At 43.6% G+C, this 19699-nt stretch overlaps 2 protein-coding genes across 2 annotated transcripts; both read right to left on the bottom strand.

The window, feature by feature from the left end:
- Positions 1–399: 399 nt before the first annotated feature.
- MED28 (mediator complex subunit 28) lies at positions 400–2733 on the bottom strand. The gene is made up of 4 exons (XM_075420604.1): positions 2562–2733; positions 2397–2463; positions 1210–1322; positions 400–747 (listed from the first exon to the last, which is right to left on the bottom strand). Exons 1-4 carry the CDS (start codon positions 2721–2723, stop codon positions 550–552), a joined length of 540 nt encoding a protein of 179 aa, XP_075276719.1. The 5' UTR covers positions 2724–2733; the 3' UTR covers positions 400–549.
- Positions 2734–3554: 821 nt separating this feature from the next.
- Positions 3555–19649, bottom strand: LAP3 (leucine aminopeptidase 3). Its single transcript, XM_075420601.1, has 13 exons — positions 19527–19649; positions 18854–18969; positions 18466–18520; positions 16535–16640; positions 15196–15355; positions 11628–11789; positions 10437–10595; positions 9551–9675; positions 8122–8210; positions 6616–6718; positions 4811–4890; positions 4059–4171; positions 3555–3949 (listed from the first exon to the last, which is right to left on the bottom strand). The coding sequence occupies exons 1-13, from the start codon at positions 19647–19649 to the stop codon at positions 3751–3753; spliced, it is 1590 nt and encodes a 529-aa protein (XP_075276716.1). The 3' UTR covers positions 3555–3750.
- Positions 19650–19699: the final 50 nt, after the last annotated feature.

The following is a 19699-nucleotide window of genomic DNA, read 5'->3' as shown; positions in this document are numbered from 1 at the left end:
ACACACCCGCCAGGGGCATGCATTTTGCAGTTTCATTTCATCCTGTAAGCATTTGCACATCTCAAGACCCCTTCATGAGGTGAGCAAAAGTCCAGTGGAGAGGGACAATTCACTTCCAAAAAAGTACACTCTTGATGTGAGCTATATACGGACAATTCTAAGGGTGTTTCTGCAGTGGGACTTATGGATAATTACTGGATCACAAAACATTTAAATCTTCCAGTAAAACCAAACAGTAATCTTTGCAAGTATTTTAATCATACCTGCAAAGATACAGTTAGGGGAAAGCTAGGGCCACCCTTTCTAGAAGGAACAGGCTGCTTCTAACACACTTCTAACAGAAAGCATCTTGACTAGCAACTCTGCATAGTTTCCATTGAAATATAAAACCAATCCATATTGTTGGGAAAAAAAAAGGAATTTATTTCACTTAATTGTCTTCACTATTTATATTTGTATTACAAATTACATTATACAAAAAGCATACAAAGTGAAGAGACCACCACTGCTTTGCATGGTTGAAAGCGTTCAGATATGTAAAACCATGGATCACGTTTGCTTCATTGGAGCAGGAATATTAGCAGATGCTTGCTCTAGGTAAGCTAATGGACCTTGAGGCATTTCTGCAGGCTTTTTGTGCTGTACACTGATATCTTCCAGGACCTGTTGCCAGTGCCGCAGTTTACCCAAATGCTTCTGAATTAATGCTTCTTTTCTCTGCAATTCATTTCTTAATTCTGAAACATCCTACGGATGAAAAAATATGTATTAGTAAACAGACAGTATTCATAAGAACAACCACCTCGCATAAGGAGCACGTAATTTTTTTAGCTGAGTTTTGAAGCTGATTTTACAGGGATTCTAATAATGGAAAAGTGTCTAATGAAACAAGATGGAAAGCACTGGGAATGCACTAGTTCCGTTCCCTGGAGTCACGTGTTTCAGAGGTCATTACTTCCAGCAAAATTTGACTGCCTAGCTTGTTTCTTCCGATGACACTCTCATCTGTGTTCCAGTACTCTGCAGAGCAGCGGGCATCCAGCCTCTCCAGGCTCACGGTGAGAGAGCGATGTTTACAGTCGAGTTCTACCAACTTAGGATACAGCACCATGCTGAGAAACCCCCAATTACTGTGAACAAGGTGATTAACTGTACTGGTACACAGCTTAGCTGCTCTAGCACAACACAGGTCAATTAATTTAAATGTACCTCTTTAATGACTTGCTCTGGTTTCTGGACTGATAGCTGCAGTCGTTTTTGCAGAAAAAAGCATTCAGTTTGTCTCGCGACATCCAGAAACTTCTGGATGCACTGATCAACACCTAAACATAAATAACAAAATGGAAAGAACAGATGCCAGAAAAGAAGTTATCAGGCTGATACTGGTAGTTGACTGCACACTGTTAACAACGCTTTTCACAGTACTTTCTAGAAAGAGAATCTTCAGGCTTACCAAAATGACATACACATATATATATATATAACCAGGATGTGCATTAAGTCTCTGTATAAAACAATGCTTTGCAAACTTTCTGAATTTCTTTTAAAGGTGCAAGGCAACAACTCCTTTTCCCAAGTTTTATGGTGTTTTTGACAATGAGAAAGAGCAATAAAAGAATTTGTGGAACTTGGCTGAATAAAGAAAATATTTCACCGCCTGCCCAAGCAACAAGCTCAATGTAAGGTTCTAAAATACGGGCATGTTTAGAACATTCTGCCCCCCCATACTGGGCACTACTGTCTTGGTAAGGAAAGCCGTCCCATTCCAGCGTATGAACGCGACCCAATATCCAGCAAGCAGTCTTCAAAAGCATTTATGCTGTTTTCCAAAGGGAGCTTGAGAGTCTGGCTTCGGAAAATTTTCAGGAAAACGACACTTGTAAAAAGGAGTCAAGAGCCGTTTTTCACCGTGCTGCTCGTATCGGTTCGGTGTCGGTAAGCCTCCCGCCCAAGGCTTACACCGCTGCCGCCGAGCAGTCTCGGTCTCCCTTCCCCACCGTGTTCCAGGCCTCGCACCCGCAGCGCCTCATCAGGCCGCCCCGCGCAGCCCACCAGACCCCACCGCTCCCGGGCGGGTTTCTCTCCGTGCCAGCCTCCCGCTGCTGCGAGCAGCGTTCCACCTGCGGCGAAGGGCGATCAACCCCGGCGTACCCCAGGGCCATCCTCCGAAGGCCCTGAAACCGTCTTTAAACCTCCTCTGGCCTCGCAGCCGGCGCCCGCGGCGCGGCCCGAAGGCGCCCGCAGCACTCTACGGGAAGCCCGAGGGGAAGCTGGCGAGGGGCGCGCAGCCCCGCCGAGCCGCAGCGCCCCGGCACCGCCCGGGGATCGGCCCGGCCCGGCGGGCGTGAGGCGCTGAGCACCGCCGCGCCGGCCCCCCTGCCCCCGCCGGGCCTCACCGGTGCGGATCTCCTCCTGGTCGGTGCCGTTCACGTAGTCCTGGCTCACCAGCGAGGCGAAGCAGGCCTGCGAGAGAGGGGAGCCCGCAGCTGAGAGCGACGCGGGGAGGCGGCGCCGCCAGGGCAGCGCCCACCCGCGGCCCTCCGCCTCCCCGGCCCGCAAACCTCAAAGGACGCTTCCAGCTCGTCCACCAGCGTGTTGTTGGGATTGCGCGGCCCCGGCGGAGGCGGGATAAGGCCGGCCGGGCCGGGCCCGCCGGGAGGCCCCGGCGGCGGCGGCGGCCCCGGCGGCTGGCTGCCGAACATTCCGCTCAGCGCGCCCGCCATGGCGCGCCGCGGCGGGCGAAGCGGCGGCCGCGCATGCGCCGAGGGGCGGGAGGCGAGGGCGGGCGCAGGCGCCTCAGCCGGCGGGCCGGTACCTCGGCGCGGGTACGGCCCCGCCTGCAGCGGAGGAGACGAGCAGCAGAGACAGCGAAGCCGTCCTTCCCAGCGGGACCTCCCGCGCCCCCAGGCTGCCGCCGGGGTAAGCACCGGGTAAGCGTTTAACAAAAACCCTCACCCTAAAACCGAACCAGACCCCCGCCCTCTCCGGAGAGCCCCCGCCCCACGCTGTGCGACGTCTGAGCGGAGCCTGGGAGCAGCGTCCCCCTGACACCGGGACAGGGGGGAAGCAGCAGGATGACAGAAATGGTGCGAGACGGCGGCGGGTTCCCCCCCCAGAAGCCCACCAAACGCTTAGCTGCGGTCATGGGTTTTCATAACACAGCCAAAAGATATGCTCTTGTTGGCGCTCCGTTAAGGCTCGGTACATAATTTAGTGCTAAAGCCATGCTAACAGCACTAATTGCAACAGCCTAAAGAGACTGACAGTGCATCATTTCTACCTGAGTGCACATCAAAACAGCAGTTCTAGTTTTTCGAAGAAAAAATGTTAGAAGGGCATCTTTATAAACAACTTTGCAGAGTTACACCTCTCACACCACCTACGCTTCTCCCAACATCGAGGCACAGCTATGACCTCCAGCTATTGTTAATTCTCACTCAAAACACACACCCAAATAAGAGATTTATTGTTTGGAATAATTATGCTTACTTACGTATAAAATAGGAGTTCAGATGTTTTCTGTCATTGGGTTTTTGTACTAAATATCACAACAGTTCAAACAGTATTTTTTATTTTAAACTGCATAATATGGGATGGCAAATCACAAAGGTGGAAAGTTGTACCCAGGTAATGATTTCCAAAATGCACGTGTAGTTCATTGGCATAGGGAAAATATGCTTGGGGCATTTATGAATAATACTCTTTAAGACTTTTTTTTTCTTAAGGCAGAGTGGATGATTTTAGAGTATTTTATTTAGTACTGTGACTGTCTCGACTTAATCGAGCCGCAAACTCTACCAGCGTTCTTGTAGGGCGTCCTGCCATGCCTTTTCGAAGATAGGGCACCTCATCTTTGTTGGACATCACACCAGCTATATCTAAATGAGCCCAGTGAGAGGCAGTCACAAATTCCTTCAGGAATGCGGCAGCTGTGCACGCTCCTCCAGCTCTGCAGGAAGCAGAAAAATTGTACTGTTTCTAAAGCAACACCAACAGCACAAACATTAAACGAATACACTGAAGGAAAGGGGCGGGTGAAGGATATTGGCAGATCTTACCTGCTGTACTTTCCAATGTTACTCAAATCTGCGAGAGGACAGTCTGTTACTTGTTTTGTGTAATGTTCAAAGAGAGGCATTCTCCAAACTCTGTCTCCTGTCAAAATGCTGGCCTGAAACAAAGAGTGATAGTTTTGGCAATTTTTTTTAAACTGCATTTAGAAGCCCTGGTATCGTGCATGCTTATTTTTGTTTAGCTTTGATCAGTCTAAAAATCTTCAGCCCAATATAATATTAGGTACTTGGAAATACACTGCAAAACAAAACGGTGAATGCTGCTTTTTAGGTACTTTAGTGTTAGTCAAAAGGCAAAATCTAAAGACTGTTCCCCCCCGTTTTTTTCCTGACAGCACAAATCCTTCCCTTCAGAGACCCCTCCTTTAGCTATCACGCTTCAGCCACCCATGAGGCCTCTCTGAATTTGTCTGTGTTGTTAAGCACGATCAATTATCTTTTCAACATAAACTAATTACTGTCAGTAGTCCAGAGTGTATGCATATACAGTAAGTTACCAGAAGATGCAGATCCTTGAGATAATGTGCATACTGTTTGCTGTACAATTAAAGAGCTAGTAATTAATATTACAAATTAATTATTTTCAATTAAATAGTACTAACTATTCCTATGAGATTTCAAATTGTAGTAACATACCTTTTAGATTTGCATAAAGACTTTCAAGTAATGCACTAACTTTCCATTAACAGCTATTACTGAATTATTATTATGATCTAATAATAATGCAGATGACCTACCTCATAAAGGTGAGTCCAAAGCCAAGATGAGTTTGTGAACACTCCAGTCGCAGCAGACCCCAACGCAACATCCATGGCACCTACAGAAACACACCTTCAAGGTTATACAACAAGGGCAAAGGAGGACCTGAGCTATTCCTCTGCATCCTGTCACCTCATAGAGCTTTCCATTTTTAATTCCCATTATAAGTAATTTCTGAAGTCTGCAAAAACTAAAGATACTAGTACACTTGAGTTTTTAGAAGTTTAAATGCTGTTAAAACATTTATATAATCTAACAGGGCAAGAATTTGTAAAACATATTCTGTATCTCATGAAACTAGATTTTGTTTTATGTTTCTTACCAATACTTCTAATATAATATATTTGGCAACAACAGTGTCTTCTCAAAAAAAATTCTGAATTTTATTGTTTCCATATAGAAAATATAAATGACTGGACTTTTTCAAATGTATAGACCTCTACAATTTTCAAGCTGATACTTTCCCTTCTGTGAATTTCACTTGCACAGATTTTTGCACAGCATATGTGAATTTACTTTAAATGAAAATAATCCTTATCAAAATACTAAACCATGCCTAAACCAGAGGGATTACATTCATATTATTTATTCGATGCCACAAAACTGCTCCTCTAATACCAACACTCAATCCTCAGTAAGATTAAACAAACAAACAAAAAAAAAGCAAGGAAAAAAAGCAGTTTAACAAAATCGTATGTCAAAAGTTTCTACAAGAGCTCTCCTTCTTCCTGCTTGATGCCCAAGGATCCCAAACACAGAATAATCTATAGTGGGAGTAAACTCCTTCTGTTATGCCCTTTATATGGGAATACTTTTATACAAGCCAATGATCTTAAAATCGGCTTCCCTTCTGTCTACTGAAATTTTCCACAGCATTTGAACTGGTAAAACTAATGGAACTTAATTTAAGGCACTAGCAGAGAATGTATAGAAAGATAATTATTTTGCTTAGCATATTCATTAAGCAACACAGCGGACTCCTGTCTGAACTGCTCTTCCATGCTCTTCATTTCAGCTACAGTCACTTCACCCATGACAGCTTGTTACTGCAGTTCATGAGACGCATACACAATGCTGGTTTTAAATGTAAAATTCAAACCTCATTCATATAAAACCGTAGAGACAAAACAATTAAAGAACATTTTATTATGCCTGAAAGTATGCAAACTGCACATAAAATAAGAGATGCTTCAACTAAATCAATTCTTGGGAAGATGATAACGACTCTCCTACTCTATTATCCAGAATCACGGAGACCTGAGCTAGCTCCCACAATGGAAGAACTGGTGCTGGCCAGGTCAGAGCTCAGGCTCTCGGGAAGCTGTTCACAAAGAAGCTGTTTTGGCTCCGGCATGGCCAGTGCCATATAAACCTGGCGGGATTCTTCCACAACCACACCAGTGTCTCTGATCACACAGCTCTGGGAGCTGGGAGGGCTTAGCTCAGAACTGGAAGCACTGGGAAACACTGTGTAGAAACATCGAAGTCTGGGTAGGTTTTCCTGCTTAATTCCAGCTCAGCTGGGCCAGCACAACTTCATCTACATCACTGAGCATGTACCCTGCATGCCAATACCCGCCCCAGTACCAGAGACATGGTGCAACTGTACAAGTTGTTACAGCATAAACGGTGCTAGCTCTTGTCCTACAACATGTAAAATCATATCAGTTGCTTCTGAATGAAGGCTGGCTTTATAGACGTAGTGCAACTAATCCACAGCCCAGCTGATGAGAGTTAACAAAGAACTGACTTGCAAACTGAGCAGGGCAGGGAGATTGCTTACCTGTCAATGTTGCAGCATTCACAATAGCCCTTGCATTAAAATTGTGGGCATAACAGAGAGCATCAGCTAATAGCAGTCTTCCTTCCGCGTCTGTGTTGTCTACCTTCAGGTGCAAAATTAGTAAAAAGAGATTAACTCCTGAAAACTTCCCTTTCACTGACTTATTTCTTATGTATTATCTTAAATAGCTGTCAGATTGTGAATGCACTGTCGCAGGCCCTAGGAACTTCAGGTAATCAAAATTTACTCAAAAAAAAAGAAAGAAAAAAGATAACATTGATATACAGTTACGTTTATAAAATAGAAGCGTATCTGTAGCTGAGGTCAAGTCATCTTTGAGCACTGCAACCTCCTCTGCGTGCTGGGCTGCTGTGCTGCTGGCTCCTCAGGGGAGCCGGGAGGCTGGAGAGGAGCCCCAGAGGAGTGCAGGGGGCTGGTTAGCGTTCCCAGCAAAGCCCCAGCAATCCCAGGGGCTGCTTCTGGGCAAGCACAGAGACCCGGCCAATGGAAACTGCACACAGAGGATACCACAAAGCAGCACAGATGCGTGTCTGGAAACAGTTCCTTGTTATACTGCTTTCCCTTTGGATCTTGAAACGTTTCCCTCAAAAAAATAATCAATAGCCCCTTTGCTCCTTTCCTCTTTCAGGGAGAATTCATGATGAATTCTGCAAGATTAATTGCATGATGTGCTCTGAGCTACTAGCACTTTCTTGCAAATACCTTCTTGGTGGGGGAATATGTGCCCAGTCTTTTCCTTCAAAGCAGAGGGTGACTGAACTCAGTTCTGGGAGAAGAACCTCAAGGAACTGGAAGGTTCAGCAAGTCAAAGGTGGCAGCATCACAGAAATCCAAACAGAGAGAAATACTGATTGAGCCATCTACTTTGGCACAAAATCAGCGGTCTACAGCACAACGACTTTCAGTACCATTTAATCTATTAGATGAGTATGGAAGAGTTTGGATTAAATATGAAATATGTATTTTGGGTACAGATTTGGCAAGCTCCTTTGAACCAACAGCCCCTATGACTCAGAGTTCTGATTGTACAGAGCAGCTTGGCAGTGTAAAGACCTTGGTTACATCAGCAGGAAATTAATACTCTTCTGTCTCACTCCACAGAGCAGGGAAGTGTACCAAAGGGTCTGCTGGAAGCAATTAATATGTTATTCATTCTAACTGAGAACCTGTATTTATGAGCGTTGTAACAATCTCTTGTGCTAAAACAAGACTTCCAGCCTGTTCAGTAAATGACCATACTTTTCAGCTTTTCCTAGTAATTTATAAAACATATAAATATCAACTGAAGAGATATTTGAAAGAATCCTATGATAGAGATTTCTAATTAATAACATGCTTCTTGCATTTTTAAGAACAGTACATTTGCACTGCTTGTCTTTCTAAAGGGTCTTTTCAAACACATACTCTGACTGCAGTCATATAACTTAAGATTGATTAAACCAATTCACTAAAAGTATTCAAAAAATCCAAATTTCACATGCATACCTGTATTGTCTTTCCATTCTTGGCTCTAACTACATCCCCAGGCTTGTTTGCCTTACCACTGGGCATGTTTTCACAGAGGGGTGCCAAACCTCAGAGAGAAAAAGAAAAGTGCATTACTAGCTTCTTTCTCAGAAAAGATGTAGAAAAAACACTTAAAAAAACCCCAAGCACCTCCTTAAGAAAACAGTACAATTCTCATCTTGAATGTATGCTCAAAATCCAAATTTTCCTAGTTATTGTAAGACACATGATCCAGTTTTCAATCAGGGAAATTTCTCTGCACGTTGCACCACCACATTCTCTCACCTACACCATTTCACCACCAGGGTTTACTTCTACTTTATGCCCAAAGGAGCAACAAATACCATCTTATGTCTTGCATATACGAATAGTCAGTCACATGTGAAGGGATTTCTTTCTGAAATTAAAAACTTCTCAAGTTAACACTCTGAGCCATTCCAGCTCTGCTCATTGTAAACAAACATTGTTTAATGTCAAGAGGGGTCCAAGGACTCACCACAGAACTCAAACCGTAAGAAGAGCAAACAGAGATGAGCAAAAGGAGGGTCAGCGCCAAAACTCCAACTATAAATGGGATAAGGGAATGAAAGGCACTCCGCCATTCCTAGGGAAAAGCCACTCCTGGCACAAGGAATAGGCGACTTGTGGACAACCACTTTTCAGCGGAATTTCGTGCAGGGACTTTTTCCCCACGGCACACTGAGGCAGGGGAAATGCCGTCAGGGTGCACGGTGTGCTGCCTTCTGCCGGTTCACCCAGAAAAGCGATTGAAGGGTTGGTTTTCCTGAAAGTGAAGGTTCTCAAACATAGAACTTACCCTGGAATGGATTACATGTCATCAGCAACTCGTTTTTCCGCCGTTCCTGAATCAGCTCATTTAATTTTAGCTGTGTGATGTTTTTGCAGAAAAATATAAGCACTTCTCATACTTAAAAATAGTATTGGCAGACTTTTGTTTGTTTTAGATTTCTGCAGAGATATTCACGTACAGACACAAAAGCTGATCCCTCTTCCTGTTCAGCTGTGGCAAACACTCACAGAGGTAGCTCAGCTAACTCCTTTTTATTTTTCATTGCTTTTACAGATACCTGCATTCTTTCTTGTAATGAAGGATCAGAACTTCTGAAAAAATTCTTGAAAATAAGTTAATTGACAATCATTTCTCACCCGAGATCTAAAAGTCATGCCTTCAAAATTCTTATTCAATGTTGAAGTATCTTATTGAAGCAAAACTAGTAATTTTTGATAAGTAAAAATGGAAGAGAATCTGAAACAAATACATCTGCAAGAGTCCATGGCATTTCTGTAAGACCGTTACCAGTGCTGATACTAGAAAGTGACTTTGTCAAAAAGAAATCTTGTAAAATTAAGATCTTTTAATTTTTTTTTCTCACACAAACACACTTACCAATTATGTTAAGAGGTAGATTTAAAGCTGCTGCTGTCACAATGGCTGAACAGACAGTTGCTGCCCCCCCCATATCTGCTCTCATTGCATCCATACCCGATGACGGCTTCAGTGAAATGCCTCCACTGGAATAAACAGAACACGCATCATCCAACATGCAGGAGTGCGAAGTTGCATACATTGATAATATTCTATCCATCAGTATGTTTTAGCACCAAGTATCAATAAACGTGTTTTCAAATATTCCTGTAGCACCCTAACAAGCATTCTGAAAGCAAGGTATCTGGTTTTCATTCACATAAAATATATCCCTGAATTATTTCCTCATAATTAGGATGCCACAAAAATCTAGGTAATCTGCAGCAGACTAACTCAATGGTCTTCACAATAACAAAAGAGCACAAAACCAAACCAAAAGAGTACACTTGGTAAAATCATCGTATGGAAGGGGAACAGACATAAATTCTTCAGTAGTTACATGACATGAAAAGTAATTGTAAGGAACTGCTGCAAAGAATGAACTATTTTCTCATTCTTCAAGCATGATCTAGATGTCCACTGACAGACTGCAATTCCAAACACATGAATTCTTCATCCAGAGGTTTGCTCAGGCCAAAAAAAAACAAAATAGCAAGTACTTTCGTTTTTTTTCCCCTCCTGAATTTCCATTTTCCCCTTAGAAAACAAGGGCATATGAATTCGTGCTTTGTCCAACCACTCAAGCTTGTCTTCTCCCCAGAAAAGGCAGCACAGTCTACTATATAAGGCAAGTTCACTGGAATGGCATTGAAAGATAAGCTGAGCAAAGAAAAAACATCTCCCTGTTGAACATGAAGAGCAGGAAAGCACTTTCCCCCCTTAGTCATTAAAATATCAGCATACATACCTGTCAAATGTAACTCCTTTTCCTACAAGTACCAGTGGGGAGTCATCTGTATTAGCACCACCTAAATAGTGAATCTCCAGAAAGATGGGAGGTTCAGCCGAACCCTTAGCTACACTCAGGAACGCTCCCATCTGTTGTGTTGCTATCCAAGACTCTGGTCTGGAATAGAAATATATACATATATATCTATATATAAAAATCGAACACTGACTAAGGTGATCTTGTTTAAGAGATCACAATTCTTGAAGGTTTGCATACAAACTATTAAGCCCATTTTAGTTACTTATTTTGGAAACTGTCATTTAAATCCATCCGTTATTACTTTTTTTGTGAAACAGAAAAATAGTGCCTAAAAGTTGCTGTTTGGTTTTTGTTTTGCCTTATTTAAAAAAAAACAAAAACAACCACCACCACCAAAACAACCACCACCCCCCCAACCACAATCTGCATCAGAAACATTAAACTTCCACTTGCCCATCAGGCTGTATTCTCTGAACGCACATGGAGTAACAATATTGCAGCAGGTTACAGTTTAGCTTTCTGCTACCAAGATGGTTAACTACAGGCAAAGTTGATTTTCCTCAGTCTTTTGCTTTTCAACAAAACAGCCTCCAACATTTGCACAACCAGTTAGCCCATTTCCACCAAAGTGCAGTAACTAGAAATGCCAAGGCAAGAAGCATTAGCTGTGCGAATTCACCTGCAAGCGCTTTTACGACTGCATCTCAACATTTTTAAAAGTTAAAAAGCAGCCCCAACAATAACAGCAATAAATAGAGGATGTTTAATTACCACATCCAAACAAAAAATCAAGGGTATGTATAAAATCCACTTGGGAAAAAAACAAAAGCTATTAGAAAAAAGGTACCTAGCATTTGCCCTCTATTCAGGAGTCTTCACCAGGCTTTCTCTTCCACAGTACATGTGTCAATTAAGCAGTAATTGACTGCATGAGTAATTGACAGTTAATCATTTTACTGTGTCACAGTATCTTGCATACTCTGCTAACTAGAAGCTCCCCTTCTAATACTGAGAGCAGCTTGAAGTCCGAGCACCTCTCAGACCTTTCTGACAAACACTTCCCCTGCTTCTGTCGTTTGAAGTGGCAGAGTGAAAATGAGAGCACACTGCGTATTTGAATAGCCTGGAAGGCATCTTACCCTGTGGAGGAATAATTTCAGTGGAATTTACCTTATATGGACCTTCACATTGCTGAAACTTCTGAGCTTCTGTTCAATATGTTCAGCAAATTTGATTGGAGTTATATAATTAGCTGGAGCCTCCATAAGGTACCGAGCAAGGTTCTGACCCTCTGCGTAGATAACACCTTTTTGCCAGGCTTCACTTTCAGCACTAAATATCACCATAAAATAATCAGCAAATACACATTTACAATAGTCAACATTCATCTGTTGTCTTCTGTTTGAAAATCCAGTATCATTAATTTGGGGCAATTGAGTGTCACAGTAATCCTACTACAAGGAATTTAGGGTGATATCCAAGGTGCGTCTAGTTTAGTAGCTCATCTGTGGTTCTAGTTGGTGCTAAATGCTTCACAGAAAGCTACAAGAATCCTACGGCAGACAGATGTAAAATTATCTGTCTAATACATTAGGTCTTGTCCTAATCTTTACTAGTCAGAGATTAGCTTAAATCCTCAAGCACAAGGTTTAATATCCCTTCCAAAATTTGTAATCACATTAATTATAACAGCCCTGAAAGTTTTTATTTACCATACAAAGCCTCCAACTCCATTTTTCACTTTACTGAAATATGATGATGTGATAAGAGTGGAATTTAGATCTTATTTCACAGTGCACTCAAGGCATTTCAGTAATGAATGACAGAGCAAACGCTGGAAGACCTACCTGTATAGGAAATGGGGATGTCTCTCTGGTCACTTTGCAACACTACCAGTACAAAACCTTTCATTTTACTGAGGCAGAACAGCAAAACTTATTTGCTTTAAAAGATAACACAAAGGAAGGCATTAAACTGGATTCCACCTCTCAAAAGAGCAATACAGTAAGGAAGGAATCCAGGAGGAATATAGAAACTGCCTGGATATGGAGGGATGGAATTAAGAAACCAAATTTCAGCTGACACAAACTAGCAACAAGTGGGAAAGGGAACAAGAGGACCTCAACAGGTACATCATCAGCAAAAGGAAGGACAGGAGCAATGCTGTCCCACTGCTAAAGGGGGCAGGCAATCTAGTGAACACTGAGAATACTGAAGTTCTCAATGCCTGCTTTGCATCAGTCTTAATAATTATTAAGGTCTGCTTCCAGATTCCCCAGTTGTTTGTGCTTAGTAACGGAGTTTGGGGAAGAAAGGTGCTACCCAAGGCAGAGGGAGATGGAGTTAGGACTGCTTAAGGAAGCCAGACATACCCAAGTCCTTGCTAGCAGGCAGGATATATCTGAGGGTGCTGAGGGAGCTGGCTGGCATCATGGTAAGCCTGGTCTCCTTCGGTTTGAAAGGTCATGGTAACTGAATGTGGTTCCTGATGATTGGAAAAGCAAAGTCCCCATCTTTAAGAATGGCAAGAATGATATAGGGAACTACAAACCAGATATCCTAAAGTAATCCCCTAAAAGTTTATGGAGAAAGTCATCTTGGAAGCCATTTCCAGGTACACGAAAAACAAGATGGTCAATGGGAACCATCATTATAGATCTATTTGGGGCAAATCATGCCTTACTTTTATGATGAGGGGGCTTGCACAGAGGCCCACAGTGTCATTTATCTTGGCTTTAGCAAGGTTTTCACATAGAACCCTTGCAGACAAGTTGAGAAAACATGAACTAGAGGTAGAGTACACTACAAAATGGGTGAAAAACTAGAAGAAATGTTGGGTTCCAAAGATAGCAGACAACAGTTAAACAGTCTAGCTGGCAGTTGGTTATGCATGGTGTTCCTCAAAGGTTGATACCTTCATAGTATTTGCACAGGTGTTTACAAGTTCAACAACTTGGACTATGCAATTTGATCTCTGAAGCTCATGGACAGCATCACATTGCAGGGAGCAGCTAAAATGGGGAGAGCAGGGCCACCATTCATAGGGGCCTTGACAAGCTGGAGGAATGCACCAGAGGGAACAAGGTGAATTTTAACAAAGACTGGCATTAAGTCCTGTACCTGAGGCAGAACAGCTCTAGGCAACAGTCAGGCTGGACACAGACTAGGCAGAGAGAACCTGAGGATCCTGGTGGACCAGCTGAACAGAAGTAAGCAGCGCATCAGTGCAGTAACAAAGGCCGCCCATGTACTGGGCTGGGTTACAGTACACCCAGTGTGTTAATTATCTACCTCCTCAGCATTTGTGAGACTGCATCTGGCTACATCTAACTACATCCACTTTTGAGTTCCTGGATACAAAACAAATACTGATAAACTGGAGAAAGTCCAAAGGAGGGCCCCTAAGAGGGGTAGGGAGCTGGAGCACATGGCGTACGAGAAGAAGCTAAGAGAATTGGGTTTGTTTCACCTAGAGAAGAAAAATTTCAGAAAGATCTAATTGCAGTCTTTCCTCTACCCTTAAATAGGGTTTATAGAGAAGATGAAGACAGACACATCTGAGAGCTGCACAGTAAGAGTGTAAGAGACAATGGGGTCAAGATCAGCAAAGGAAACTTCAATAGGACACAAAGGAAAAAAAAAAACCAAACACATTCACCATGAGCATAGTCAAGCACTAGAACAGATGGCCCAATGAGGTGACGGAATTTCCACCTCAGGAGATACTCAAAACTGGACTAGCCAAAGTCCCAATCAACCTGATCAAGCTTTAAAGTTGTATGTAACTTCCAAGTTATCCTTAATCCAAGTCAGAGCTGGACTAGGTGACCTCCAGAGGTCCCTTCCAACCTAAATGATATATATAAAAATTACTTCCAGCATCATAAGTGGTCATAGGACCATGTATGTTTTCAAGGAATGTTTATTTAATCCAAATATAATCGGCTCCCAAACTATCAGCTGTATTACAAATGGGAAGTGTTGCATGTAGCTTATCAAGACATGCTTAAATTGAGAGGTTTTTATTTTGTTTCACTAACTTCCTCAGGAGGAAGGACTTGTTCCTGTATAAAGTGCATATGGGAAATACTTCTCCTTCGCGTGACAGAATATCCTACATGGAAGGTCCAAAGCCCACTCTGATAGAGTAAAAGGGGATTAATAAAACTTTTTTCTGGAACCAAAAGCTTTGATATTACTTTCTGCTCTCAAGTAACAGTGATGTCTACTCAGAGGCAAAAAGAACCCAAGCTTCTCTTCTTGCATTACATTCTGTGAATGAAAATATAACAAATGAACTATATAAAATGTATCAATCGTGGCATGGTCTGGTGTCAATGAGCATTTCCTGACTCTCAAAAAGATTTATGCATTTATGGAGTCTGAAATGCCTCTGCTCCACAATTTTGGCACACAATACCAACAAAAGTCCTTTCATGTCAGAACTATGCTTCAAGTAATTTTTTACTTTTATTTTTACCCTGGGCCTTCTTTTCTATGAAGCACATTTACCCCTGACCTTCAGAACATGGTATACTAACAACACGAAGTGAACACTATAAATATGCTTGAGATGTAAAATACTTTAGGAAATTCAAAGGAGGAGGAGGAGTTAAGAGGGATATTGCTGCTAGCTCTATTCTTTCAGTTTTATGTTTTTCTCATGCACAAGCATGCACACAGTTTTATAAACAAACAAACAGATAAGTAAATAGGTAAGCTTTCCTTTTGCCATCACCTTCCATGAAGCTGAGGAGTAACTACAGGTTTCTTTTTTTTCTTCAGCTCATTATATTCATGCAATCCAAGGACAGCGCCTTCTGCAGCCGCCTGAGCATCTCCACAGGGGTCTACCTCAACACAAGGGATCTCCAGATCTTGGATCTGCCTACAACCAACTGAAAAATACAGTACAGAACTGGCAGGCTGAGCATTGCACAGAACAGCAACACAGGTATCTGAGGTGATCAATCTGACATTTCAAGGAAAAAATAATTTTAACTCAAGATATCCGAGTTTATAAGTAAATAAATTAAAAAGATCATGCAGTAATTAAAAATGCTTAATGACCATATACTGACAAATTTTGACTAAAAAAAAAAATCACTTGATGAATTGTAAAGATTAAGACATTTCAAAAGAATAAAAAGGACAATCCACAGTTGTTCCAATTCCTTTAAGCGCGCTCTATATCAAAGAAAAGCACTATCACAGAATCATCGAATGTTTCCAGGGATGCGGCCTCCGCTACTTCTCACTCCACTACTGATCATTCTGGAGTGCTACGGGTTATGACTATCCACAGGTATCAGATATTTGCTGTAATTTAGTTTTTTGCTACAAACATATGACAACTCTTTTCTTCCAAATCAGTTTATACACACTTTTATTTATACACAAACAAAATTTAGATATTCCATAAATTCTGTTTTGTACCCAAATGATTTAACAATGTTTTGGCAGCTGGTGAGACAACATAGGCTTGCGCCGGAGGTCAGTCATACATGTGTGACTGACCTCCAGTCTCAGATTATAAACTGTGGTGAGAACTCTTTTTATTCTTGTTTTATACACACTTAGATGAAGCAGTCATCCTTGATTAAGACAGAAGGGCCCTCCCTGCCTATGACAGGTAACATTCTGAATCACACTACTGATGTTGTGAAAGATACCAGTTTATAAACACAAACATCTCCGTTACAAACTAAGTGGCAAAAGTAAATACATGTGCATACTTAAGTACAGCGTGACTACAAAGTTCACAAGTGATGCTCTCAAGCTTCAAAATAGCAGTAATGAAATAAGTGCCTTTTCAATATCACACTGTTTAGGAAAGATATTTGGTATAAATAACTGGAGTTACCCGTCTTCAGATTGATTTACATGCTCTATAACTCCTTCCTTGCCAAGGAAAAACTTCATTAACATAGTGACAAGTAAATGCAGTTACCAAACTGTGCAGTAGGTTTTGCATATCAAAACAAAATCATACTTAGACTTACTCTTCAAAAGTGGAACATGCTGCACCACTGTAGTTTTATAGACAAAATGTTTAAGAAAATTTAAAAACAGTTAACCTGCAACAGCTGCACGAATATTTTCTTTGTCTTCATTCCAGTTTTCTTGGTCATTTATTCCAGCATTCTTCTTACCCAAGCCAACTACAACCACACTTGGAAAGTCCTAGATGAAGCCAACACACAGATGGATTCACTCTCCTCATTGTTACAGCCACAGCAGAGTTGTTAACAAGACCTTACTTTCCAAATCAAACCAAGCACAGCACTAGAATACGTTCAGCAATTTCTCTACGTTATGCACATTTCTATGTGAAGAGTGCCAGGATGGTGCCACTGTCTTGCACTCCCAATCGCTTGCCACAAGCACGCAACCAGTTGTTCTGTTGTCCAGCTAATAGTTAATTGTGTGCACTGAAGCAGGCAGGGCTTTATGCTCAACACTTAGCAAACTTGGCACTTCTAAGGGTAAGTCCAAGAGTCCTTTAAAAGGAGATCCAGCTGCAGCAAAGGCTAGAACTGAGCTGGAGATGTGTAAACTTTTTTGGCACAGTACTATGTTCAAGGAAATAAAATCACTTCAAAGGCTGAGCCTGTAAGCTCGACTCAGGAGCTGAGCTGGTGTGATTTGCCCGGTAACAAACCAAAGCTGCACAGAGGTACACAGCTCCAGAACTGCGCAAAGCAGTGTAGCACAGCAGATGAAATGCTTCCCTTATAAGCTGCAAGTGGAAGGCAAAAAGGAAGAAATGACAAAAATTAAAGGAGCCTTTTAAGAATTACGTCAAATTTGTATAAAACTCAAGGTCACATATGTGAACAGACTTCTCACCCTGAAGAAAAATGAAGTTAATGTTGGGCCTTCCCTTCCATCACAAACAGCTGCTCTGTCAGATTCTAACAACCAGCTTTCAAACTGCTACACCGTAGTGAAGTCATTTAGTCCACAAGATGCTGAAACTAGTATTAGCTTTCCAGAAGATCAGTAATTCAATTGAACATTTTTTCAGTTATTATTTTACACACTTAGAAGAGCACATAAGGCTGAATTCTACTGCATTCTCTTGCAGAGATTTGCTGCTCACTTTAGAGGCCATCCTGTATGCAGAACTGGGACACTGGGACCTTCAGTGGATTCAACTTCCATAAAATTTCTGAAAGCCTTTCTACTGAGTGCAGTGTCACCTGTCTGGGGTCTCTGCACAGGGATTTATATATGGTAGGCAATATTCACTACAAACAGACTTGTTTAAAATCACTTAAATCGCCGTAATGCAAGATCCAGTCCGGTATACAGGGACACCTAGTGTCGTATTACATGTCTGCCTAGCCTCCAGCTACCACTCCAAAAAGGCACAGATCGTACCATATTTGCCAGCTCCATGTGGGTGTATCAGATGTATGAGGGCTTCTCAAATGGCACCAAAAGCCTAACTTTAAGCAGATGAATCCCCATCTCACATCCTCGCGATATATCATGTCTGTGCAGAGAAAAGTCCTGCTTGAAGAACAGTCCCACGTCTTGTTCTCGGAGGTCTCAAACACATGACTTCAACACCTCTGATGAAAGCCTTGATAGGACTACCTTGTGTTAGAACTGTCACGTCGGAAGGCCTTTGCACATATCGGTGCCCACTCGCACACTCACTCCTCCTGAACACAGGAGATGCAGCAGAAGTCCGATCCAAAAGCGCTGTGCTTCAGCTCACGCAGTAAGCAGTTACTCGGAGCACAGCACCTTTGGCGCAGACTTGTTTACATCTCAATCTGCAGCACAGCAGAGGGAGTACAGGACTGAGCAAAAGGCCGTGCAAACATGGGGAGTGCGGGACGGGAGTGCAGTGAGAACCACATCTTTCGTCGAGAAGGGGGAGGGGGGAAAGAAGAGCAGAGCATTTATACACGCGCAGCAGCGAACCTGGCTTAAAAGAAGATGTAAGGGCAAACCTCACACATTAATCAATGTGCACAAAAAAATGCAAAGTTCATACCTGATGCAAACCATGGAATATGCGTGTTTTGCCTTTCTTCAAAGGTGGCCCACATCTAGGACACAAAAAAATTATTTCAATAAATAAGCCTTTATCGGTGATAAACCTTATGGTACTACATTCACCCCACAGTGCTCCTCAGCACTGTGCTGGGACAGCGGGCTCGGTGCCGGCGCACAGAAAAGGACAGTTCCCACCAACATTTTCCATCTGCTTCCTCAGCGCTTGGTTCTTCCCCAGGAGCTGCCCCCAGACTGCTTGGCCCGGTAGAAGCAAATACCGGCCAAAGAAGGCGTATGGATACAAACGCTAAAAATAATGGAGAAGATCATTCTTACTGGTGTTTGTAGGTACTTTAATCCGTTTCAGAAGCTTACCACACACTTACACGGAGAGTAGCTCTCTCAGTTTTCCAGCCACGAGTCTGTCGAAAGCGTCTCCTGCACTGGTGAACTGGGCAGCAGCTTCGTCCTTTTCACTGGAGTAGACACCCAGAACAAGGCCCTAGAACAGGGCGCGCGTAGTGTGAACCGCACGGAATTCGGAGACCCGCCAGAACGACGCGCAGCCACTCCAGCTGGAGCTCCTGCTGCACCCACGCACCTCGGTGTCTGCACCCACCCAGCACCACACGCATAGCCACGCTCCGGTCAACCGGGACAAACCGCCACAGCTACTCCTAAGCGCCAAGAAGCAACCGGGTGCACTATAACTGCAGTTATGATCACTTTGCCTAGCACGCTGAGACAAAAACTCTTTCGAACTGTAATTTTAAAATTTTAAGTACAGAAAAGCTTTGTTCCCCCCCCCTCCCGCCCCGGGGAAGGCAGCCCTCCAGCCAGGCGCACCCGGGAGCGGCGCGGAGAGCCGCCCTCAGCCCACCGGCCGGGCAGCGAGGGGCCGGGGCACGCAGGCGGCTCTGCCCTGCCCTGCCCTGCCCTGCCCCGCCGCCGCGGAGCTGCCTCCGGCCCGCCAGCTGAAGCCAGGGCTGGGCCCGGCGGGCACACGGGGACCGCGGAACCCCGCGGGAGGCAGGGACGCCCCTCACGCCGCCGCCTCACCTTCCCGCCCGCCCCGCGGCCGCAGCCCCGCGCCCAGGGCCCCCGCGCCCAGCCGCTGCCGGCCAGGGGCAGGTGGCGCCCGGGGCAGCGCGCGGCCACCCGCCGCACGCAGGGCAGCAGCATGGCCGGCCCCGCCCGCCGCGCCGCTGCCCTCATCAGCACGCGCCGCGGGG

The sequence above is a fragment of the Opisthocomus hoazin genome, chromosome 5 (genome assembly GCF_030867145.1).
Source record: "Opisthocomus hoazin isolate bOpiHoa1 chromosome 5, bOpiHoa1.hap1, whole genome shotgun sequence".
Taxonomy (NCBI): domain Eukaryota; kingdom Metazoa; phylum Chordata; class Aves; order Opisthocomiformes; family Opisthocomidae; genus Opisthocomus; species Opisthocomus hoazin.
Note: the sequence above shows the minus strand (reverse complement) of the source record. Positions and strands in the feature narration are given on the sequence as shown.

Excerpts from the sequence above, each read along its gene's own strand:
- MED28 (XM_075420604.1), bottom strand. The coding sequence starts at position 2,723 with ATGGCGGGCGCGCTGAGCGGAATGTTCGGCAGCCAGCCGCCGGGGCCG. Across the intron at positions 2,464-2,561 it reads AGCTGGAAGCGTCCTTTGAG|GCCTGCTTCGCCTCGCTGGT; the intron begins GTTTGCGGGCCG and ends CCTCTCTCGCAG. Across the intron at positions 1,323-2,396 it reads CCAGGAGGAGATCCGCACCG|GTGTTGATCAGTGCATCCAG; the intron begins GTGAGGCCCGGC and ends ATTTATGTTTAG.
- LAP3 (XM_075420601.1), bottom strand. The coding sequence starts at position 19,649 with ATGCTGCTGCCCTGCGTGCGGCGGGTGGCCGCGCGCTGCCCCGGGCGC. Across the intron at positions 18,521-18,853 it reads CTGAGAGAGCTACTCTCCGT|ATGTGGGCCACCTTTGAAGA; the intron begins GTAAGTGTGTGG and ends TTTGTGTCCTAG. Across the intron at positions 8,211-9,550 it reads TCTACCTCTTAACATAATTG|GTTTGGCACCCCTCTGTGAA; the intron begins GTAAGTGTGTTT and ends TTTCTCTCTGAG.